The sequence below is a fragment of the Phacochoerus africanus genome, chromosome 11 (assembly GCF_016906955.1).
Source record: "Phacochoerus africanus isolate WHEZ1 chromosome 11, ROS_Pafr_v1, whole genome shotgun sequence".
Classification (NCBI taxonomy): Eukaryota; Metazoa; Chordata; class Mammalia; order Artiodactyla; family Suidae; genus Phacochoerus; species Phacochoerus africanus.
The window spans coordinates 102,239,672-102,265,434 of NC_062554.1; the positions used below are offsets into that span (position 1 = coordinate 102,239,672).

At 36.0% G+C, this 25,763-nt stretch overlaps 1 protein-coding gene across 2 annotated transcripts in view; it reads left to right on the forward strand.

Moving 5' to 3' along the window:
• FAM185A (family with sequence similarity 185 member A) overlaps positions 1-25,763 on the forward strand; it is a 48,105-nt gene that overhangs the window by 1,341 nt on the left and 21,001 nt on the right. The window contains exons 2-6 of one of the 2 annotated variants that reach the window (XM_047753313.1): positions 2,068-2,177; positions 7,369-7,461; positions 8,607-8,745; positions 19,675-19,716; positions 21,520-21,597. In XM_047753313.1, the coding sequence (XP_047609269.1) occupies positions 2,068-2,177; positions 7,369-7,461; positions 8,607-8,745; positions 19,675-19,716; positions 21,520-21,597 (462 nt within the window). The remainder of the gene's footprint in view (positions 1-2,067; positions 2,178-7,368; positions 7,462-8,606; positions 8,746-19,674; positions 19,717-21,519; positions 21,598-25,763) is intronic. The other variant, XM_047753314.1, reaches the window with a different exon arrangement.

Genomic DNA, 25,763 nt, shown 5'->3' on the forward strand with positions numbered 1-25,763 from the left:
TTAATCCTTACAGTTGCACTATATTTTAGCTGCTGTTATTGTCACAGTTTCAGATAAGTGAATTGAAATACAGCAGGTTTCATATACCAAGTATTTATTGTGGGCCAACAAGTAGAAAAAAAATCCATGCCTTCATGAGACTTTATTTCTAGTGGGGATACATCAAGGACTATGCCCATTTTCTCTCAGATATAAAGGGTGGAACTGGGATTTGAAATGACTGGAGTCTGTTCAACCACTGTACCTGAATGCTTCTTAACTTCTTTTTAACTAGCCTGGATAAGAGACCCTGATTTCAAAATGTTTTAGACTGAGGTGAGGAGGAAGATTTGCCAGTATATTATGTGGTACAATATAGACTGAGTATTGAAATAGAGATAAGTAAAATTTTGTGACAGCTCAGATAAAAATGGAATTACCCAAACATTTTTGTTGATTCTTCTTTTTAGAGCCAGAATCTAGTTTCCAGTTTACTCTTTCTTTTTTTTTTTCTTTTCTTTTTCGGTCTGCACCTTCAGCATATGGAAGTTCCCAGGCTAGGGGTCAAATCTGAGCTGCAGCTCCCAGCATACTCCAGAGCAACACAGGAGCTGAGATGCATCTGTGACCTACACCGCAGCTCACAGCAATGCTGGATGCTTAACCCACTGAGCGAGGTCAGGGATGGAACCCTCATCCTCATGGATACTAGTCACAACAGGGGACTCCCCAGTTTACTGTTTCTATGTGTATATTCCACAGGCACTCAAATCAACATAATTTGATTTTCTTCATGCTTAGTATGTTTCTATGGTTGTCTATAATTGTTTCACTGAATGAGTGAGAGTACACTACTACTACTCTCTCTCTTAATTAAGGCTAAGTGTCTAGCCTTAACTCCTCTACCTGCATAGTAAGGGTAGAGTATGTTTAGGATCTGTTTCCTCTCCATGCCTGTCAGCACTGCCTGAGATCATGCCTTATGTTGTAACACTACTTAACTGGGTAAAAAGTTTATAGTTAGATTTGCATGCATGTAAGTTTGGGGTATAATTGTCTTTTAATGTATTTTATATTAGTCCCAATCAAAATATTGCTGTTATTTTAAACCTTTATAGAGACTGTCATATACACAACTGTAGAAATTGATTTTTATTCCATAACTATTACATAATAGCAGTGTTAGGCCCCAGTAGTTTGTGTTTAGTTCAACATAATATTTTACTTCTATCATCCAGTTTAAGGGAAGTCATCAATATTTATTTGAATCAGGTATGAAATATCAGTGTTTTAAATTTTATTTTTATACAGAGACACCTAAGGTTACACTTAGGTGGCTTAAGTCTTAAAGATGGAATCTGTGGCTCGAGATTTGACTCGCTGTTTTCCAAATTGTTTTCATATATATCACTATTATCCACAATCTTAAGATTCTAACACTATTCAGTACTGAGTTTTTCAAAGTTGTTCCTACTTTTTATTACTTCAGGTACCTTGTGATTAGCTGCATGATAATATCTTTATTTTTTCCATATGAAAGGTTAGAGGTAGGATTTGAAAACCTAACTCATGATCATGTATATTTATCTATGCTATTCCTGTAATATGCATTTAATTTGGGGGAGGTTTGGGAACAAATCTTTAAACCTTCATGAATATAAAAGAGAATCAGCTAAATAACTTATCCAGTTCACCATAATGACTTGTTAATTTGCCATATCCTTACTCAGATCTGTGTGTGTGTATTTTCTTGGTGGAGAAGAGGCTTCTATGATCCTTAGGAGTACCTATAAGAATTGGAATCTCTCTCCTCCTTTACTTCCCTCTTGTGTTACTTTCTCTCTTTAGATGATACAGGCCAACAGAAATAGCTACTTTATCTTTGAAAACTGGTAGGACTTTGCATTTGGTCCTGTTGCAATGCTGGAGACCCCTTGCCCATAGAGAGAGACTGCTGACAGCTGTTCTCTCCAGGATTCATAACGCTGTGGACATAACTGAGGAGCCAGATTTCTGGGGGATACTAAAATGCTTTGGAGCCCATTAACCCATGTACTAACTTGTTTTTTCTTTTTTTTTCATTTCTAGATTTGAATATCAAGTCATCAGGTTCTGGCTGTGTAAAAGTCCAAAATATTGAATGTGATAATTGCAGAATCGAAACTGAGCAGGGGACCAGCATTTTACAGTCTGTTAAGGTATAATTATTTTTCAGATTTTGTTTCAGTATTATTTTTTTAAAACATTGTATTATGAACTACAGTATCAAATTAAGGCTATTATTCTGAGTATCATTTACTGCGAATATTGGGTATTGGGTATCATTTATTTGCCACTCAGAAATTTCTTGTGAAAATTTTGTCTTGAAGTCAGTTCTCTTATGTACAGAGGTTGTAGCAGCTTTGAAGGTTTTTTTTTCATATTCTTTTTATTTATTTTTTTCAAAGAGTTTTTTTTTTTTTTTTCCCCCTGCACCCACAGCATGCAGAAGTACCCAGGCTAGGGGCTGAACCCATGCCACGGCAGTAACCTAAGACAGAGTAGTGACAACACTGGATCCTTAACCTGCTGAGCCATCAGGAAACCTCCTTCATATTACTTTTAGATTTAATTTCAAAGTGTACAGCAAAAGTAATAATACATCTTCAGTTTTCTGAGATCTTACTAAGTTAAATAAATTTTAGTTTTAATGAATGATTTTTTTTCCACTTCTAAAAAAGTAAGGAAAAGTCTTTAAGCATTATAAATATGCTTTAAATATTAATCAAATTTTTAATGTACCAGTTAGCTCATTACTTAAGAATTAAGTAGGTATTTGTGCTAAACAACAAATGATTCATCTTAGTTTGTAGTGACACTGTTTTTTGGTTTTTTGTTTGTTTGTTTGTTTTTTGCTTTTTAGGGCTGTACCTGCAGCATAAGGAAGTCCCCAGGCTAGGGGTCAAATCAGATCTGCAGCTGCTGGCCTATGCCATAGCATACAGTAACCAAGCTGTGCTTGTGATGTATACTGCAGCTCACACCAGTGCCAGATTCTTAACCCACTGAGCAAGGCCAAGGATCAAACCTGAATCCTCATGGACGCTGCTAGTTGGGTTCATAACCCGGTGAGCTACAACAGGAACTCCCATGTAGTAACACTTTTACATTTAATTTTCTTTTTTTTTTCTTTCTTTCTTTTTTTTTTTTTTTGCTTTTTAGGGCTGCTCCTGCAGCCTATGGAAGTTCCCAGGCTAGGGGTCGAATTGGAGCTGTATCCGCCAGCCTGTGCCACAGCCATAGCAACACTAGATCCGAGCCTCATCTGCAATCTACGCCACAGCTCACGGCAACGTGGTATTCTTTAACCCAATGAGCAAGGCCAGGGATCGAACCCACGACCTCATGGATCCTAGTCGGGTTCATTACTGCTGAGTCACAATAGAAACTCCTACATTTAATTTTCTTAAAATTAGATGGTCTTAGGTCTAAATGATTTTAAATATATCTCTGATAAGTTCTAGTTTGTTGTTACTACTGGTACTTCTTACACTTGCACGTTCCAAAGTCAATACTTTTATGAATTTTGATGGTACATAGCTTTGTTGAAGCGCTGTCAGTCATTGCTTTGTAACTGTAAAACATTTTCATTTTTCGATCCATAAATACTAATTCGAATGATTAATTAGATGCATTAAAATTTTTTAAATTATTTGTTTTGTTCCAATCTCCTTAATTTGCATACCTTCCTTTGTCATCTGTTCATATGCAAACTATTTCAATGAATTTGGTTGCATATATATCAAAAAAGATTAAAGAATGCTATTACATGTCCTTTTGGAAAAATGAGATGGTTCCTGTTCTTGTTGTAAGATTGCGCAGTGAAGTCTTCATGTTGACTGACTAACTGGATGAGAACACTCTGGTTCCTTTGTCTTTATAACTATATTGTTCACTCATTAGTGCTTGAATTTCAGGAAATTCATCCAGAATATTGTCCTCTGGAGACTCAGAGTCTTAGATTTTCAATTTCACAATCCAGATTAGAAGCTACTGTACTGCTGTCTCTTTACAATCATCTTTTGATAATTCTGAAAGATCTCTTTTGTCATTTCTCTTTTTTTGCCATTATGTGCATAAAATGAAAAATGGTTTATCTCCTTTGGCACTATTAACATTTTGGGCTGGATATTGCTTTTTTGTCAGTGGCTGACCTATGCGCTGTGGAATGTTTAGCAGCCTTCCTGGCTTCTACTAACTAAATGCCAGGTGCACCCTTCTCACTTAGGACAATGAAAAATATCTCCACACATTGCCAGTGTCCTCTGCGGGGACAAAATCACCTTTAGTTCAGAATCACCATTTGAAGCAAGTTCATCATTCTTTAGGTATTTTTAAGCATAGTTAGGAATAATTGAAATAACTCCAAGGATAATGATATAGCAGGATGTTATAAGAGATATGAAAAATAAGAGCACTAAGATCCTGTAATTTATTTTAGATTTATAAAAGACTCCAGTGGACCATTAGGGTAATTTTAAGATGGAATGAGTTTTTATCCTATTTTAAAAATAATTTTCTGTTTATTCTTTGGGAGATCTCTAAGAAAGAATAAAAGTCGTGAAATATCAGTCCTAGGAGAAAAGTGACTCAGAAAAGAAATTTAAGAATTGAAATTGGGTCCAGTGGATCCTAATGGCATATCAAGAGTTAAGAGACTTATCTTTGAGATCTTAGGATTTAACTGACTTAAATTCACAAATGGGAACACTTGGCAAAATATCTAGCTTATGGTTTAAATATGGTACAATATCATTATCTCAACTTAGTTATGAGCTATTAATGTTTCTATTCTATTCATTTTAAGAACGTGAAGTATATTTGATCTGTGTGTTAAGGTATTTATAGCAATAATTATAGCAGCTGTTTACTGAGTTCTTAATATGTACCAAGGAACTAAGCCTTCATTTAATCCTTGATTTTTCAAGGGGGAACTGTGAGGCACCAAAAGACTGAGGAACTCATTTAGGTTCATACAGCTAATACTTTGAGCTGCGATTGAACTTGTGTCTTTTTGCATTCCAGACTCACGCCTTTTCTACCTTTCTTTATTATCCAAGCAAAATGTATGGCAAAACTACATTTACTCACCATTCCTAGGAAATAAGTAGGTAAACTTTTTAGGCAATAGACTCTTAACATACTGAATGCCACACATTTGCATTTTTAAAAAATGCAATAATAATAGTTTATATTATACTAAATCGCTTCTGATTTATTTCAACAGTTTAACTATTTTGTTTTCCATATGTTTTTAAACTTTATAATATATGCTTTTTGAAATTAGATGAGCTTTAAATTTTTGAGCTATTAACATTTTTGAGCTTTAGACCGCTTTTGAAAATGTGATTATTTGCTTAGGAAAAAATGCATATGTATATGAAATTCCGCTTACAGTTGCATAAGTTTCATAGACTCTCTAGAAAGTTGTGTAAGCTTAAGAACGCTTGATTAAAAAAAAAAAGTTGTTTTGAAGATAATTTTTTTAAAGGTTCATCAATTGCTTGTCTGCTCGATGAAGATTATATGAAATACAATTTGACTTCATACCCATGTTTCTTTGGGCGTGAAGTAGTCTACCATGCTATAAAAAGGCAAACTTTTAAGTATGGTTCATTTTGTCCTTTTCACTAAGTTTTTTGAACTTCATTCCTGAGCTACTTTACCTAAGGCTTTACTGTGTTTACCCAAGAGAAAGCAACCAGCAGGTGTATGGCTGTTTTGAATTTTTTTCCTGCTTTTTAGATATTTCTCTGCTGTTGCTCGTCATGATATTTGTGAATATGCTTTTGCTATCTTTCTTCCTTTAGTATTTGCCTATTCTTTTTCTCTTTTTGGTTGTGGTAGAACTGAAGACATATGCAAATACTAAGGTGAAGTAAACTACTCTAAAAAATTGACCAAACACCTAATGGCTCTCCCACAACAATAGTTTATTTCTTATTTGTCCAAGTGTGTGGTGACTCATTTCTGTTCAGTTTTTGTAGGTTCCTTTCATCTTCTGTCTCTGCCATTTGTTAGAGCCTCCTTGTCATCTGTACTCACTCGATAGAAGGGGTGGGGCACAGAGAGAGCACATGAGTTCTTCTAAGAGCACTAGCCTGGAAATTGCACATAAAATTTCCACTTACATTGTATTGGCAAGAAGTTAGCAGCTCCTAAGAGGTAAGGGAAGCTGGAAAATATTGTCTCTTTATGGGCCCAGCTATACTCTTAGTACTTTAGGAAAAAAATGGGTTTTTATGGACCTATCAATGTTTCTGCCGCAGTTGCCAAGTGTGAAATCAAGTCTTACACACACACATTCATTATTATTATTTTTTTTTATCTGGCACAGGAGGCTAACTGTGACTGGTGTTTTATTTGTGTTTAGAGGCATTTTCATTTAGTTCCAGTTTTGGGGCTGGTTTTGTGCAAGAAAATCACTGGGCTATTTTCCTAAGTGTGGGTGTATACTTCTTCAGATGATTCCAGCCATAAGACTCTGGGTTTTGAAATCATACAGGACTTGATTCTATTACTTTAGATGTTGTTATTTTCTGACGTATCACCTGATAAAGTTATTTAATCTTTCTGATTCTTGGATTTCTTTCTCTGTAAAATGGGAAAAAAAGAATACCCATTTCTCTGAGTTCTCGTGAGGATTAAATGTTAGTTCATGTAAAGTAGTGAACATTGTTGGTGCAAAGAAAATGCCACGTAGGTGATAAATATTATTGTTACTAATAATGTGAATGTGACAGTGATTATTATTGTTCATCCTCATCATCATTTATGTTTAGTTAGCCAGTCACAGTGATCTTTGATTCCAGCCCCTTCTTCACTGAAGCTACTGGAACACCCAAGTATCTCTTTTGTTTCTCTTTGAGTTCAAATAGCTTATTTATTCTCTTTAACAGCAGTTGATATTCTTTTCTCACTTATGTTTTTATTCCAAACAGTGCATTTCTATTTCATTCTTAGTTTCTCTTTTGCTGCTTTATTATTATTTAAAAAGAAATGTAAAAGGGAATTCCTGTTGTGGCTCAGCAGTAACAAATCAGACTAGTGTCCATGAGGTTGCTGGTTCAATCCCTGACCTTGCTCTGTGGGTTAAGGATCCTGCATTGTCGTGATCTGTGGTGTAGGTTGCACACTCAGCTCGTATCCCTTGTGGCTGTGGCTGTGAGGTAGGCTGGCTCAAATTTGACCCCTAGCTGGGAACTTCCATATGCCTCAGTGCAGCCCTAAAAGAAATAAAATAAATAAGAAAGGAAAGAAATGTATAAAGTGTTAGAAAAAAGTTTTATTAGTATAAGTCAAATTTATTCTCTCTTTTTCTATATGTGTATTTTTCTATTTGTCTTTCAGAGTCAAAAATTGCATATTGAATCAAAAGGAGGCAAAGTTATCTGCCTGGGAACAATTTATGGAAATATAGATATTCATGCATCAGATAAAAGTGTAAGATAGAAATTTTCTTTTTTTTTTTTTGTATTTTTGTACTTTTAGGGCCGCACCCGTGGCATATGGAAGTTCCCAGGCTAGGAGTCTAATTGGAACTGTAGCTGCGGGCCTACTCCAGAGGCACAGCAACACCAGATCCGTGCCACGTCCACGACCTACACCTCACGGCAACACCAGATTCTTAACCCACTGAGCAAGGCCAGAGATCGAACCCACAACCTCATGGTTCCTAGTCAGATTCGCTTCCGCTGCACCACAACGGAAACTCCGAAATTTTCTTTTTTAGTAATTGCAGTTTTGTATCAAGTTGGCTTATACAGTGGATAGATCATACAAAATATGTGGCATAGCATTTCCTTTTTAATGCATTTTAGTTCATTAGTAAATTCAAATTTGAAATCGAGATAATTAAACACTATACAATTTTTTAAAAAATTTGTGGTTAAGTACTTTTGACAGTTATTTAGTTCCTTATTTGAAATCAATAACATGTTTAAATATTTAGTATTTAATTCTAGTTTTGGTGAGATTTTTATTTTTATGATCATGGCTTAAAACTAGTCATTAAATAATACCACCATAACTGGGATTGAATTTTTCTTAGCATTAGATTTATTTGAGTATTTTTTCCAAGACCTTTTTACTTTGCCTTTAGGCAATTGAAGGATGAGTTTCAAAACTCAACTTTTTCAATATTTTCCACAAGGTGGCACCATTAGCATTACTGTTCTCCAGAAGCTTTTATAGGTGGTAGGAATTTTGGTTGTTTAAAGATAGTTTGTATTTTCCTTTTTTTTCCTTTTTTTATGACCACACCTGCAGCATATGGAAGCTCCCAGGCCAGGGAGCACTTAGAAAATATCAAATAGGAATACATTTAACGAAAGATGAAGAACTCTGCATAGAAAATAAAAAACATTATTAAGAGAAATTAAAGATGATCTAAATAAGCGAAGGAAAATAATGGTGTGTTCCACAGAGGACACACCACTGCTCACAGTCTTCTCATTGGAGCTGGGTGATTGAAGTCAATCAATTGTGTACGGTTCGTATTGGTTGTGCACTAATTCTTTAAGTACCATTTTGGCTTTTTACCAGTCTTTATTTTTATAATGAACTGATTTGAGTCTTTCTCTTACTAGACTGTGACAGTAAATAAACTACAGGGAAATTCTGTTAATATATCTACTGAGGATGGTTTGCTGAAAGCCAAGTATCTTTACACAGAATCGTCCTTTCTGTCTTCTGCTGCTGGGGATATTTCATTAGGAAGTGTTCATGGTAAGGTGACAAAGGCTTAATACATCTCAACCACGTAACTTGAATTTTAGGAGATAACTCTGTTTCTTTGTAGTTGACGATTTACCATTAGAAGCTGCTCCTCTAAATAATGGCAGACTAACCATCTTTAAAAAAAAAAAAAAAAACGTAAAATAAAGTGACTCGTAAGGTATTGAATTTTATTTTGGCAAGAAATTGAATATTATGTGTTATACATTAAGCTAATAATAATTTTGATTTTTAATGAGTCTCCTTATAGAAGGGAACAAACAACAAGGAAATATGTGCAGGAATATTTAGAGGAAAACGCAATGAAATAAAAGCAGTGTTAAAAATTAAGATGGGTTCTGAGCAGCTACTTTTATGTTGTGATAGAAAAGCTAAGGATTAAATAAATGAAACGTTTGTGTGGGATCCGATTATAGCAATTCACTGACACTAATTTTGGCTAAAATGCTTATGAGTATTAGTACTAACTCCAGGTCCTCTCAGTGCCCTGCCATTTTCAGGGTTTGTTTCTTTTTTGGCTGCGCCAATGGCATATGGAAGTTCCTGGGACAGGGATCCAACCCACGCCGCAGCAGCAGTCCAGCTGTAACTATATCAGATCCTTAACCCACTGTGCCACAAGGGAACTTCATTTTTCTTGGTTTAAATATCATCTGTGACTTTCCAGACATGTTTCTGGAGATAAGTAATATTATCTAGTTACCTTTTGTATTGTCAAAAGAAAAGAGAACATAAAGGTGAAGTAATATGGCAAAGGGCATGCTGGTATTCAGTGTCACTCAGCATGCTTCTTAAATTTCTACTTAGCAGACGATTTAAGTCCAGGTATGTTTTCTGAGATGTATACAGATGCAGTTTTACCCTGGTGTACACATCTGCTAAGTGCCTTTTGGCCCCTTTTCTAGGTGTTATAGACAAACTTTTGCCATTTGTAGTCCACTCTTTTAACTTCTATAGGAAAGCTAAATATTATTATCTATACACTGGTTAAAAACCTCAGATTTTAGTAGGCAGTATGAATTATTAGGTGGTAGAAATCCTGGCTAGTACTAGCCAGGCTGTATAGCACAGAGCAAGTAGTCTTACAGTTAAAAAAAAAAAAAAAATCTAAAAAAAAAAAAGTGTTTATATGCTTGAAATAATTCTTGAATCTCAATTTAATAGTTAAACCTCATCAACCATTCTTGCAGGGTTAAGGTATAGAGTTCAAAATAGCTTGGGTCAAATAGAGCTGCATCAAACAAAGCAAATAGTTTTGTTATTTATTTTTTTATTCAGCTGTGCCTTGAATAGTTCTGATAATTTGTAATTCCACATTTGAACAATGACATTTATTTAAGCATTGCATTTCTAACTGTTCATTGTAACTAAAAGTACTATACTTAATATAGTATGTAACTTTTAGTGGAATAGCTATTCCTTGTCAAGTCAGATATTGACTAACATCTGTGATAAGAACGGCTCTGTTCTCTGCAGTGCTTTATACCATGTTTACACTGAATTCATTAGTGGATTTTTTGTTTTGTTTGTTTTTGTTCTTTGCTTTCTTTTAAGTTCGTGGAGAATTGAACTTGGCACATATTGTCATTAATAGCTTAATGATAGTTAAATAGATGTACTTTTTTGAAGCCATCCTGAAAATACTCTGGGTCTCTTGATTACTTACAGTGGCTGAAATGGAAACAAATTGCTAGGGATAAGAGTTCATTCCTTAGCTTTTGTAAAACCTTTTATATTTACCCACCTTTAATGTGAAGTGAAATACCTTTCCTTGAGTAGTTTACAGACCTAGATCTTCTTTTGGTCTGTGTCTGTGGTTGGGTTTTTGAAAGCAGATTCTGAGATGGAAATTAGAGTGTTGTAAATTTAGCAGGGAGGCCTCTGGGGACCAATGCCATACAAAGCCCAGTTTCCAGAGCAGAGGTTAGATTATGACATAGCCTCAACACCCCAAAGGGGGTGCTCTGAAGCCAGGATGGTCTTCAGAATTGTCTCAAATTGGGGTGAGGGGAGGTGGACATTTACATCCCCAGTCAATAGATGCAGATTACCCCCGAAGAAGTATGCTCTTGGATCAGAATAGCTCTCTTTAGCTAAGGTGATTTCCTAAGAGGGTTGACAACTGTGGACCGACTGCCAGCAGTATTCCCAATAGCTAGGAAAATAAGCCCTCCAGTTACTAGTGACTCATAGCATTCCACTTCTATTACACATATTGATTCAGTCAATGCATGTCTTGACCACCTACTGTGCCGGATTTTCAGGCACCATGGTATGAAGTTGGGCAGGAGATGATACCTATCCTTAAAGAAGTCAGTCTGGTGAAAGGATTGAATCTCATCTTTCTTATTCATAATAGTAGTAGAGCAGTGAGAGGTAGGAGAAGGGAAAATTTGCCACTGTAGAAAAGCTTCCATGTTGTTTAACCCTGCTTTCTCCATCTAGTCTTTGGCCCTCACTCTGCTTTGGTTTTTCAGTGGTAGTAAGCATATGAAAGACAGAGATAGGAAAGAAACTCTCTTCATTTTTTAGTCACACCCAGTGCCTGCCTATTTTTAAATCCCCTTTAGACAGGCCCAGATTTCTTGCCTCCCTCTCCCATGCCATCCTTGTCCCAAGGGATTATGTGCACTTGTTCCTTGATTTTGGAATTTGGAAGTAGGATGCGTACAGGAGAGCAGGCAGTGTTCTAGCCCTGCATCCTAGTAGGTTAGAGGATGAGAGTCATGAGTGATGAAAGGAAGGCCTATATTCTAACTACTGGGGTATTAGTAGGGAGATACCTCTCAAGGATCAGCCCAAGCCAGAATTCTGAACATATATTCCACTGAATTTATATATTTTAGTTATACTTAAATAAGCTAGCTTGGGACTCTAAAACTTACTTTTATGGGAAAATATATTGCTACTTCTAAACACCTGACTTTCAGAAAAGAAACTCAGAAGAATACACACACACACACATATTTTAAATTGTCCAGGATTTATTCAGTTTGGCTCTTTCTTAAGTAAATCTTAAACTGATTCTTCCTTCCTTCCTTCCTTCCTTTCTTTCTCTCGCTCTCTCTTTCTCTCTCTTTCTTTCTGTCTTTTTAGGGCCGCACATGTGGCATATGGAGGTTTCCAGGCTATAGATTGAATTGGAGCTGTAGCTACGGGCCTGTGCCACAGCCATAGCAACTCCAGTTCTGAGCTGCGTCTGCAACCTACACTGCAGCTTACGGCAGCAGTGGACCCTTAATCCACTGAAGGAGGCCAGGAATGGAACCTGCATCCTCATGGATACTAGTCCGATTTGTTTCTGCTGAGCCACGACGGGAACTCCTGATTTTTTTTTTCTTCAGGTAGATTTTTAAAAGCCCAACATACAGATGTTGTAAAAAGCTGTTTATACCACAAATATGATGGCAATAACTGTCTTTTTGATAGATTTTTCAGCTATATGAGTTTGGAGTCCAGGTGTCAGTGGGTGGGTGGGTGGTTGTTTGAAAGTGTTTTGAAAGCAAATACGTGCCTTAGGTGAGCCAGCCCCTTTAACTTAATGGACCATTGGCTATTTATAAATGAAGAAAACAGCACTTAGAAATGGTGAGTCATTCGCTCTCAGTGATAAATTAATTAGTGGAAGAGCAAGAATTTGATCCAGGTTTCCTGACTTTCTAGAAGATGCTTCTAAACAGTGTTCAAACAAATGTGTGCACATAGCCCCAGAGAATTTCCTTATTGGAACCCAGATTCCATCATTGCTTTCAGGGCTTCCTGGCTCGCTCTAGAGATGTTTCTTGTAGGCAGACATCGATGCAAGACAGATGCACTGCTTCAGCTATGTTCTGTATTGTAAATTCCAGTTTCTCTAGTTTTGCCTTATGAAAATGTGGTGTTCCATGTAGTGTTTGGGTTCAGCTTAGCTCATGGAGCCATTCAGAGGAAGTTATGCTGCTATCTGCAGTGTGTGGCTTTTAACACTTCCATGAAAGGAAGAGAGAGCCTGAAATTTATTTCTTGTCTGTATTTTCTCATTGTTCATAAACCTTGGTGCAAACCAATACTCAACATTGTGCTAAATACTTAAGAGGATGCCTAATAATCAGGAAAGGAAAAATGAAAGGAGTGATAACGTCTTTCCTGGCCTTGCAAATTGACGCCTATGTGCAGAGAAGGAAAAAAATTCTATCTTTAATCTTTTCCAAATGTAAATTTTAGATATAGCTAACTATATTTTCTAGGTAAAAAAAGGAGTAATCTAATTAACTAGTAGTATTTATTATTTGTACTTTTGGCTGAATCATATCTATTAAGTATGTGTGCCTTCTAATACAAAAGTACCTAGCTCATTCATTGATTCAACAAATATTCCCCAGTGTTCTGGCACTGGCAATCTAGTGGGAAAATGTGTATTTACATAGTTTGTTTAGATATAAAATTTTGTGATGGTTACTATTTTGATTTCCTTCTAAATTATCAAAAATTAGATTCTGTGTAAAGTGCATTTTATTATATGCTGCTATTTGAATATTTATGATTTTTAGAGAATTCTATAGATGTATATATAAGATATACATGTATTTGTATGTATTCTATTAAATATACCTTTAAAATGTAAATATAGAATCTCTTGACTTATAAAGAAATGCTTCCTTGAAATGGTTTGCTGGGACCAATTTTATATATAACACTTTTTAAACAAATTAAGTTCGATATGTAGGAGAATTCTTTACAGTCATTTTAGTGTTTTATATTTAATTTATGTTATTATTTGGAATAAATGATTAATAGATAAAACTGGATTTTTAAATATTCAGATTCCCTATATAACTTAGCAACTTATTTTAAACTCTTTAGGACCATCCATTGATAAATTGAGGAATATAAATTCTCTCATTTTTCTATACTTCAGAGGTCCTTTATTCCCCAGAGACTTAGCAAAGTTTACATGCTTAAACTCTTCCTTAAATAGCTTCTTTGGATTTTAGAAACTTTCACAAAAGTAAAAGTTATATAGACTATAAAAACACAGTTGATAATTTTGATAACATGCAAAATTTCATAAGTAAATGTCTGAGTTTCCTTTAAAAATGACGTATAGTTATTGGCAAATTTATAAATCTCTCTCTTGTGGAAGTTCCTATGGTTAAGAATCTGACTGCACTGGCTCAGGTCACTGCAGAGGCATGGGTTTGATCCCTGGCCTGGCACAGTGGGTTAAAAGGATCTGGTGTTGCTGCAGTTGTGTAGGTTGCAACTGCGGTTTGGATTCAGTCCCTGGCCCCTGAACTTCCATATGCCATGGGTATGGCCATAAAAAAAAAAGTCTGCCTTGTGAATTTAGAAATTCAGAAGTAATGTAAACTTTTTAAAGGAAGCCTTTTTATTAACTTAAATGGAATTCTTACTGTAGTTCATGAAAATGCATCGTTCTAATTCTAGTGTTTATTCTCAAGTTCATTGTGCAGTTTAGGTTTGATTGTTATTTTGACAAATGGTAATTTATGTTAATATTGAATCTGGACATTTAAAACCTTTTTTATGTGAAATACCAAAAAGGAATTACAACTTCCTTTGTGATGCAGCAGCATAGATTTTTTTTTTTGCCCACAGTTTAGAGATATGATAAAAAATGTTGCTATCCCTGAGTTCCCGTCATGGCTCAGTGGTTAATGAATCCGACTAGGAATCATGAGGTTGCGGGTTCGATCCCTGGCCTTGCTCAGTGGGTTGAGGATCAGGCGTTGCCGAGAGCTGTGGTGTAGGTTGCAGACACGGCTTGGATCCCGCATTGCTGTGGCTCTGGCGTAGGCCAGCAGCTACAACTCTGATTCAACCCCTAGCCTGGGAATCTCCATGTGCCGCAGGAGCGGCCCTAGAAAAGGCAAAAAGCCAAAAAAAAAAAAAAAAAAACTGTTGCTATCCCATGCAGTGTTTGGACTCTACTCAGTTCCTTGGAGGGACTGGGCTCCTTCTATAAAAGTGATGCTGCCATCTTCAGTGTGTGGCTTTCAAGCTTCCACTAAAGGGAGAGAGATCATAGAGGGTCATGTGAGAAGTTTGTTAGCCGGAATGTTTTCAAGTGACTAACTGCGGAAGACTGAGATAAAGAATTTAATGTATTCTGAGGAAGGAGAAAGGCACACAAGTATTAGTGGGTACTGGCATTCTGTGTCACATCTTTTAATCATAACGACTTTCAAATTTCCTTGAGTTCCTCCTCTTTCCACTCCCTTGATATTCTCCAGAATTTCATCCTCGTGTCATTGTTCTTTCACTTCTTTCTTTTCCTTAGGTATCTTGCTGTTTTTTAGTTTTAACTACTCTTGTATTCCGATGATTCAAATTTGTATCTCTAGCCCTGACTTTCAACTTATACATCCATCTGCTTAGTAGACATAGTCATTTGGATCTTTACAGGCTTCTCAAACTAGTCCACATTTCTAACTTCTTTTCTTCTAATTTCATTGCCCCTGCCCCTCGAACCTCATCAGTAACATATTCCTATTCCTTTTTTTCTTTTCTTTTTTTTTTTTTGGCTGCGCCCACAACAGTTTTTGGGCCAGGGATCGAACTGCACCACTAGCGACCTGAGCCACTACAGTGAACAATGCCGGATCCTTAACCCCCTCAAGCCACGAGAGAATTCCTGTATACCACCTCCTTTATTTTCATTTGCAGTTTCTAATATCACTGTATACCCAATTTCCCAAGATAGAAATCCAGAAGTAATCCTAAATTCCTCTTTTTCTCTCCCCTTCCACATCTGATGTCACCAAGTTTAGGTGGGTTTTATCATCTAAATAGTTCTTCAACCGATCCATCTTTTTCTTTCTAATTTCTACTGTTCTCATTCAGATTCTTGTCCTCTCTTGCCTTAACGCTAGTCTCAGCATTTTTTTTTTTTTTTTTTTTGCTTTTTAGGGCTGCACTTGTAGCATATGGGTATTCCCAGGCTAGGGGTTGAATTGGAGTTACAGCTGCCAGTCTTTGCCACAGCCAGAGCAATGCAGGACCCAAGCCGAGTCTGTGACCTACACCACAGCTCACAGCAATGCAGGATCCCAACCCACTGAGTGAGGCCAGGGACCGAACTCACATCCTCGTGGGTACTAGTCAGATTCGTTTCCACTGTGCCACTTGGACATGGGAACTCCCTTTTCCACTTTTTTTATCTCATCGACTTTTAGTAATCTTTTAATATTCATCTAAAGCAGCATCTCCTCATCTCTGGCCTTGTATTGACCCATAAATTCTTGCCTAATTATAAACTCAAGAGCAAAAATCATGTTTTATTCATCTCTGTATTCTTAGCATTTAGCCCTGTGGCTTACAAATAAACAAATGCCTTCCTTCCAGCTCCCCCAAACTTCTTGCCAGAAAAGAAGCACAAAAAGGATTTACCCTTTAGTGATATTTGATTTCACTGTTTGGACTATGAAAGTATATGTGCTGTTTTTACCATAATCATACTTCTTTTAGTGAAGAAAAATAAACTAATATTTATCTTTAAATTGATAGCTTATTTTTCCTCTGATCACAGTAGAATGAAGAGTTGCCAGCTAAGGAAAACGATGTATTTTCTCACACACTGGGGTTTGTGGAAAAGTTTCATAACTTGAAAGTAGAGTAAGCACACGTAATTATTACAGATCATCTGGCATCCGCTTTATTGGAAAGAAAGCTTTTACAAAGATCTACTCCTCTCAAATAATTGATTTGTGTATTGTCTTACATTTTGAGTGGGTTAGGAGTCTGAGTGTGGCTCAGATGGGTCCTCTGCCTCAGGATCTCTAGAGGTGTCAGCTGGGGCTGTGTGCTTATTTGAAGGTTCAGCCAAGAGAGACTCTGCTTCCTGGCTCACTCCACATCACTGACACACTCGGCATATGATGATGGGATAGGCGTAGGATAATTGCTGTAGGTTTTCCTGTTCAAAGGGATAAAATAAGGTACACAGAGATTTTAAAATTCAGGTGGGCAAACATTAGAGGTTCCTTGGTTAGATATCAAGGCCTTAATTTTTTAGGGTTCTAGACTTCACCCTCTGAGCTCTTGGTTTCTTCCTCTGAGTCATCCTTCCTTTTTCATGAAATGCAGCATGTGTTTTGCAGCTGAGGAGTTTTCTCACTCTGCTTCCTGCAAGCAGAATTTGGAGGTCCAGTGGTCTCCTTTCTCTTTGTATTGTCACTATCCCTCTCAGCTGAAGTTAGCAATGTGTTTGTTGTTATAATTCTCTCAAAAGTTTTGTCAGCCTCCTGTGAATTACATTAGATAAAAGCCACATCCAAGAATCTCTTCAAAAAATAGGCTTCTGGGGAGTTCCCACTGTGACACAGTGGAAACAAATCTAACTAATTCATAACCATGAGGCTGCGGGTTTGATCCCTGGCCTCGCTCAGTGGATTAAGGATCCTGTGTTGCTGTGAGCCAGGGTATAGGTCAGAGCCCTGACTCGGATCCCACGTGGCTGTGGCTGTGGCTGTAATTCTGATTTGACCCCTAGTCTGGGAACCTCCATATGCCGCGGGTTCGGCCCCCCCCAAAAAAAGGGCAAAAAAATGCACTTCTGCAGAGATATTGAGATACAGTGCTCTCAAGATTTCTAGAGGACCTAGTGTTTGAGCAGATTTATGAGACACACCCTAAATCTTTTTATTAGACTTTTTGTGTAACTGATCAATACTATGAGGTACCACCCATGATCTTTCTGGAGTCTTAACAAAAGGTTTTACGGTCACGCCATCAGTTTCATTTTTAGGCCACATTCCGGGGCAGTGCTCTGGATTCAAACTTTGTTTAGGAACTATTCTTAACTTTAGCATCCTTTGCCATCTTAAGAGTCAGAATTTTCAAAATCATTCATGCCTTGGTTCTTTTTTTTTTTTTTTTTTAACAGTCCTTTCTTTAGTTTACCTTTTGCATTTTACTGAAGCATCAAGAAAAAATAGGCAGCACTAACAACACTTTGACTCTGCTTGGCCATCTTAGCTAGATTATTCAGTTCATTAGGTATATTTCCTACTTTCTGCATTACTGAAGGTGATACTGTTATACAAAATTTCTATTACTGCTTAACAAGGATCTGCCTTCCTCTGGTTTCCAAAAACATTTTCCTCACTTCCTTTTGAGCCCTCAAGGGAAGCACAAAGTCCAGCTTTCTACTAACATGCTGTTCAGGCAATTTAGGTTTTCTCTATCATGCTTCTAAAAATCCTTCCAGCCTATACCTACTGCCAAGTTCCAAAGCTATTCCCATATTTTTAGTTATTTACTGTATAGCAAAACCCCATTTCCAGCTTATAACATCTTGACTAGTTACCTCTTTCTGTGTAACAAATTTAGCATCTGAAAACAACATGTATTGTCTTACACTTTGAGTGGGTCAGGAATCTGAGTGTGGCTCAAATGGGTCCTCTACCTCAAGATCTCTAGAGACGTCAGCTGGGGCTGTGGGCTTATTTGAAGGTTCAGCCAAGAGATAATCTGCTTCCTAGCTCCCTCCTGTGGTTGTTGGTGAGGTTCAGTTCAATTCTATTGGCTGGAGGCCTCTTTCATCAGGCAGTTGACAACATGGTTCACTGCTTCCATCAGAGCAAAAGAGGGCTAAGAAACCAGAAGCCAGAATATTTTTGTAACCTAATCTTGGAAGTAACTTCCCATCACTCTTGCCCTTATCCTCTTGGTTAAAAGCAAATCAGTAGTCCAGTCTACGCAGGAGTGGCAGAGATTATGCCAGGGCATGGATACCAGGAAGCAAGGGTCTTTGGAAGCCATCTTTGGCTACTAGTGAATCTGCATTTATTGGGTTTGAACATTGAAAGAGTATCTAAAACACACCAATGAAATAATATTTACTTAACCATTTAACAGGAGGATTTTCACAATCTTGTAAGTTACTGAAACTTGAAAGTAATTTTATAAGCTTATTCCTACACAAACATACCCCTTGTTCATATACTCACATGAAGTATGATGGAATATAAAACTTTTAGGGAAATGTTTACAGTCAAAGCACATCTGACTGTTAAACAGATGAACCAAGTGCCTTTTTTTTTTCCCCCAGGTACTGATAGATGTCAGTATTTATAAGATGCGTGAAATGAATTCACTTACTGTAGATTAATTCTGACATAAAAGTTATTCCTTTACTTTTTACAGTAGTTTGGAATTACAGTAGAAGAGATAATATTTCTTACACTTTTAGTGCAGTAAATACAGGTAATATGCACTGGGGAGTAATTACGCATATAAACACACATGAGGGAAAAAAATCCAACTATTTTTAGTATTAGAAGAGGCTGGGAAGACTGGTTGCAATATTCTATACTTATCCTGGAAAATATATTTTCATTGAAAGATGGAAACGAAGTATTTGGAGATTTTTTTTCTTTGTTGGTCATATTTCAATGTATTCATTATTCTTGCCCCAAACCTTTTTAATTCTTGGCACAGAAACCACTTTAACAGATGTGCCAAACTGACCTGAAAAATTACAGTAATTACTTTTTTCCATGGGTTATTTTAGTGTTACTTGGGCCAAAAGTTGGCTTTGTGTAGTCTGATAAATACAGTGATGTTTAGGTTGAAAATGCATAGTGAGTACATTTAAGAAATTTTTTCATTTTGGGGTTTTAGAAGAATCATTATTTTTCTTCCATGTTTCCCAGAAAGTATGGCAGTTTGTTTTATAGTACTGCTATAAAAGATGAAGGTGGAGTGGAGGAGGAGAGTTTCCATAGATGCCTAAAGCTGTTTATTTAGAGTGTAACTAAATCTCTGACTTGATTTATGATACTGAGAAAAATTGCCAACAACAATAACAGTGTTATTAATTAATGTCATGGATATCTAACTATGTTTTAGGTTACCATAGCACAGTTCCTTTCTAAATTATCCCTAATTTATAAAGTTGTCTTTTTTTTCTCTTTTCAGGGAATATAACGTTACAAAGCAAGCTGGGTAATATCACAGTAGGTATGTGCTAAGCTGCTAGTTGGTAAATTGTGCATGCTTTTTCAAAGAGCTATATTTGTAAGATTTTATTAGAGGAAATAAAGTTTATAGTTCAGCTGATGAACCTGATGGGAATCTGATATGCCAGTCAGATATAGCCACTCAATATATGAATATGTGAAATTATTTCTCTAAATGCATTGGTTCATCATTCTACAGGTATTGTATAATTATAGGTTTGGTATCAATCAGAATACAGTTAGAATTTTGATTTCACCACATTTTATACACAAATATAAATTATCTGATTTCTGTGCCTGAGCTTCCACATCTGAAAAAAAAAAATTACTTATCATATAGGGCTCTTGTAAGAATTAAAGAGATGTATGAAATACTTTATTTAGCATTTAGTGTCTGACATATGGGTAAATAATAAAGAATAGCCATTTAAATTATTTGGTATTGTTCTAATCCTAGGCCAGAGCTGATACTGGCTAATGTTACTTTAGACCTAGTCACCTCATGTGATGCTGTGCCTATGGAGGCAGAAGTTCAGATTTCTGGATAGTTTAGAGCTTTTCTCTGTCCCTAGCAGCGCCTATTTATCTATTAGGCAAAGACACATGCTGAGCTCCAGGAGTGGTGGTGGTTTTTTGGGCCTTAGAAGATAGAAGGTAGACAGAAGGGAAACTGGGGTCTTTGTTGAAGAGCTGTGGCTTATTGCTAGTGTGAGTGCCCAGGGCCTCCTGCTTTTGTCCTTTTTGACATTTGACATTTTCTTTTTGTTTGTGCTGATTGAAATAGTGAATATATCCAACAATCTTTTTCACTGTCACTCCTTCTGGATTCTCTGGCCCAGAGCACATCCTTTTTTAAGATTTCTAGATGCTGTAACTTTTATGTTCAAGGAGGGATGAATAGAAGGTAAAGCCTTCCTGGAGTTCCCGTCGTGGCGCAGTGGAAATGAATCTGACTAGGAACGATGAAGTTGTGGGTTTGCTCCCTGGCTTCGCTCAGGGGGTTAAGGATCCGGTGTTGCTGTGAGCTGTGGTGTAGGTCACAGATGCGGCTTGGATCTGGCATTACTGTGACTGTGATGTAGACTGGCAGCTGTAGCTCTGATTAGACCCCTAGCCTGGGAACCTCCATGTGCCATGGGTGCGGCCCTAAAAAGATTTAAAAAAGACAAAAAACAAAGGAGGTAACGGCTTCCTAAATAATAATTATAGACCATTTTAACTAAGACATCACGGGATTTATCTGTGTTCTGGTGAAAAATCAAGATTCACTGCTGACTCTTCAGGCCATTTCATCAGAGGGTGCATCTGGGGATACTAAGGGAAGCTTCTAGGGTGAAAAATAGGTACACTAGTGAGAAGTTGAACTAGCTAAAGAGAGAAAGTCCTAGATGTGGGCAGAGCTTGTAGCAGTAAGGGAGGGGGAGGAGAAGAAGGGGAATATTCAAAATTGGGAGAAACAGGCATTTCACTGCCCACTAGCAAGCCCTTTAGGCAGATGCGAATTTGGGAGAAATACTTATAATATAATAATGCTAGTATTATTATTGGATGAAATGTGGGGAACATAAAGGGAAAACCATTCTCTCTCAAATTGGAAATAAATGATGATTTATCCATGCTGGAAAAGAATACTAATAGCAAGAATGAAATGAACAGTAATTTACGTCTTTGAAGATGGTTTCATACTCTATAAATGATTAACATTATAAATTCTTGTTAATTTCCCCTATAAACTTTCCCCCTTTCCCACTATTATGCATTAGAGAGATTTTAATGCTAAAGTGTTTTTATTTTTATTTCTTAGATCAATCTCTGTCCATTCAGAGAAAATCACCTGAGCTCAGTGTTAAGAAATATCTTATAATTGACTACAGTTATAGAGGTATTTAATGACATTCTATAATTTTCTTTAGTGAAACATTAATGGTATTAATTGAATTTTTTATTTTATAAACACTGATAAATTTTGAGTTCTATTTTGGAAGAATCTCTCAAAACAAAAGAAAAGGTATTCATTAAGTTATTATGTTTTGATCAGTGACAGTGTAGAAAAGCATGGACTTTAGAAGGCTGTGAATTTTGGTTCTACCTCATATTAGATGTGTGACTTTGAGCAAATTACTAAATCTCACTGAGTTTGCAGTTTATATATAAAATGGTTAACACCCATATAGCATAAGGTTGTTGAGAAATTAAATAATGGAAAGTACAGCCCATTGCATGGTAGTTGTTCAGTAGACTATCCTTCTCTTTTCTCTTTCATTTTATTATCTATAATGTAAAACAGTAAGCCACGATGTTTAATTTTAGATATACTTCTGTTGCTCTTGTTTTATTGATCTATTTAATTGATCCTTAGGCTAGTCAATTCTCTCTTGGATATTGTAGCTTTATAATAGTAAGTCTCAAAATTAGGTAGTTATTTTCCAAACTTGTTTTTTTTAATTGTTTTGAATACCATAAATCCTTTGATTTTCTGTATACAATTTTATATATATCACATTTTTTAACCAAAAATCCAAATGCAGGATTTTCTGTATACAGTTTTACATATATCACATTTTTTAACCAAAAATCCAAATGCAGGTAGGAACTGCACTGAATCAGTTTGGAGAGAAGAGACAATCATAAAAATTGAGTCTTTCAATTCATGAACATAGTATATTTCTTCATTTATTTATATCTTTAATTTCTCTCCTCTTGTTTTATAGGTCTAACACATCTTTTTATTATATTTATTTATGTTTTTGACCCTATTATAAATGGAATTTTAGGAAATTTCATTTTATGATTATCTGCTGCTGATATATAAAAAATACAACTGATTTTTATATGTGGACCATGTATCTTGTGACCTTGCTAAACTTATTTGTTCTAATAGTGTATTTTTTAGAATCCAGAATCCTTTTCTATGTAGGCAGTTATGCCATCTGTACATTAATACAATTTCACTTCTTTCTTTCCAATCTGTATTCTTTTTTTTTTTCTTTTGTCTTATTAGGGTACTAGATTCTTCAGTACAGTATTGAATAGTAGTGGTGAAGGTGGGAGTCCTTGCTCTTGTTTTAAATTCTAAAATTCATTATTAGGGAAATAGTAAATTCAGTATTTTACCTTTTAAGTATGAGGTTAGCTATACAGGCTTTTTATAGATATTGTTTATCAAACTGAGGGTATTCTTTTTTATTTCTAGTTTTCTGACAGTTTTTCTTTTCTTTGATCATGAATGGGTGTTGGATTTTGTCAAATGCATTTTCTGTATTTACTGAAATTATTGCATGTTTTATTTTTTTATTCTATTAATATGATCAATTACATTGACTTTTGCATGTTAACCAACCTTATATTCTTGAGATTAAACCCTACCTTGTCATTATGTATTATCCTTTTTATACATGTTTGGATTTGGCTTGCTAATATTTTGTCAAAGATTTTTGCATTCATGTTTATGATGAATGTTGATCTGTAATTTTTATTTTGTTTTACAAAATGTGGATTTTATCTCTTAGAAGTATGCTGTTCTTATAAAATAAAGTTGAATAGATTCTCTCCTTTCTATTATCTAAATTTATGCAAGATTGGTATAATTTCATCCTTAAATAGTTGATAGAATTCACCAGTGAAACCTTCCATTTAAGTGGGAATTGTCTTTGATAATGAATTAAATTTTGATAATAGATATTCTGTTCTTGTATTTCTGTCTTATCTGGTGTTACATTTTGGTAAGTGATATTTTAAAGGAGTTTGTCCATTTCATTAAGTTGTCAAATTTGTTCACATAATTTTATTAATACTATTCCTATATACTCTTTATGCCTAGAAGATCTGTAATGATACTCCCCTATTTCATTCCTGGTATTGATATTTGTATTTTCCTTTCTTTCTTTCTTTCTTTCTTTTTTTTTTTTTTTTTTGTCCTTTAGGGCCCTACTGTGGCATATGGAAGTTCCCAAACTAGGGGTCAAATTGGAGCTGCATCTGCTGGCCTACACCACAGCCACAGCAACACAGGATCCAAGCTACATCTGTGACCCACACCACAGCTCATGGCAATGCTGGATCATTAACCCACTCTACAAGGCCAGGGATTGAACCCGTATCCTCATGGACACTAGTCAGGTTCATTCACTGAGCCATGATGGGAATGCCTATATTTTTTTTCCTGATTAATGAGGCTAGACTTTATCAATTTTATTGATCTTTGCAAAGAACCAACTTTGCACTTTGTTAATTTCTCCATTTTTTGTTTTCAAATTTATTGATTTTTGTTCTTTATTACATTCTTCCTTTTATTTATCTTGAGTTTCCTTTGTTCCGTTTAGCTTCTTCAGGTAAAATATTGTTATTGATTTTACTTATTTTTTAAAATTATTTTTATTTTTTTCCGTTATAGTTGGTTTACAGTGTTCTGTCAATTTTCTACTGTACAGTAAGATGACCCAGTCACACATACGTATATACATTCTTTTTCTCACATTGTCATGCTCCGTCATAAGTGACTGGATATCGTGCCCAGTGCTATACAGCAGATTCTCATTACTTATTCATTCCAAAGGCAATAGTTTGCATCTATTAACCCCAAATTCCCAGTCCATCCCACTCCTAGGTTATTGATTTTAGACTTTGTGTTTAAATGATAAGTTTTTTAAAGTAAATGCATCCTTCAAATCTTGAAATGTTACATTTTCATTATCATTCACTTTAAAGGATTTTAAATTTTTCTTGTGATTTCTTCTTTGGTCCATATAATTCTGTTGTTTGGTTTTCATTCTTTAAGATTTTCTAGATCTTTTGTTTTTATTGATTTCTAATTAAATTCCATTCTGATTGGAGAATATACTTTGTATGGTTTCACTTGTTTTACATTTATTGCAACTTATTTTACTTCCCGGCCCATGGTTCTACCTAGTGACTGCATCCCGTGCCCTTAAAATGAATGTGTAATACAATGATTTCTTTTTTGGTCCAGTTGTTTGATCACTTGGTGAGAGAAGGGAGTTAAATTTTTTAACTAATTCTGTCAACTTTACATTTGGCTTTTGAATCTCTGTTATTTAGGTCCGTATATATTCATGAGGGCTGTGTCTTCCTGATGAATTAACCTTTTGTCATTATAGTGTCTTTCTTTAGGCAAATGCTTTGGCTTGAATCTTCTTCATTTAATCTTAATAAAGGCACTTTTCCCTTCTTATGCTTTTGTTAATGAAAGCATTCTCGACATCTTAATGTTAAAATGGTATATCTTTTTCTTTCCATTTACTCTCAATCTACCTTTATGCTTAAAAAACCATCTTTTGGAGTTCCCGTCGTGGCTCAGTGGTTGACGAATCTGACTAGGAACCATGAGGTTGTGGGTTCGATCCCCGGCATTGCTCAGTGGGTTAAGCATCTGGTATTGCTGTGAGCTGTGGTGTAGGTTGCAGACGCGGCTCAAATCCTGCATTGCTGTGGCTCTGGCGGAGGCCAGTGGCTATAGCTCCAATTGGACCCCTAGCCTGGGAACCTCCGTATGCCATGGGAACGGCCCTAGAAAAGCCAAAAAAAACAACAACAAACCGTCTTTTATAGATAGCGTATGATTGGGACTTGCTTTCTTACTTTTTTAAAATTCATTTTTAGAATTCCCTGTCTTTTTTTTTTTTTTCCATTCGCTTTTTAGGGCTGCACATGTGGCATATGAAAGTTCCCAGGCTAGGGGATTGAATTAGAGCTAACAGCTGCTGGCCTATACCACAGCCACAGCAACACAGGATCTGAGCTGCATTTGTGACCTATACCACAGCTTACAGCAACCTCAGATCTTTAACCCACTGAGCGGGGCCAGAGATCAAACCCACATCCTCATGGATGCTAGTTAGGCTCATTTCCACTGTGCCACAACAGGAATGCCTAGAATTCCTTGTCTTTTAATTGGAGTGTGTATTCCATTAACATTTAGTATAATAATTGATATGGTTGAGTGTGGTATGTGTCTACCATTTTATTATTTATTGTGTTCCTTCTATTTTTGTTTATTTTTCCTACTTTTTTTTTAACTTCTTTTGCATT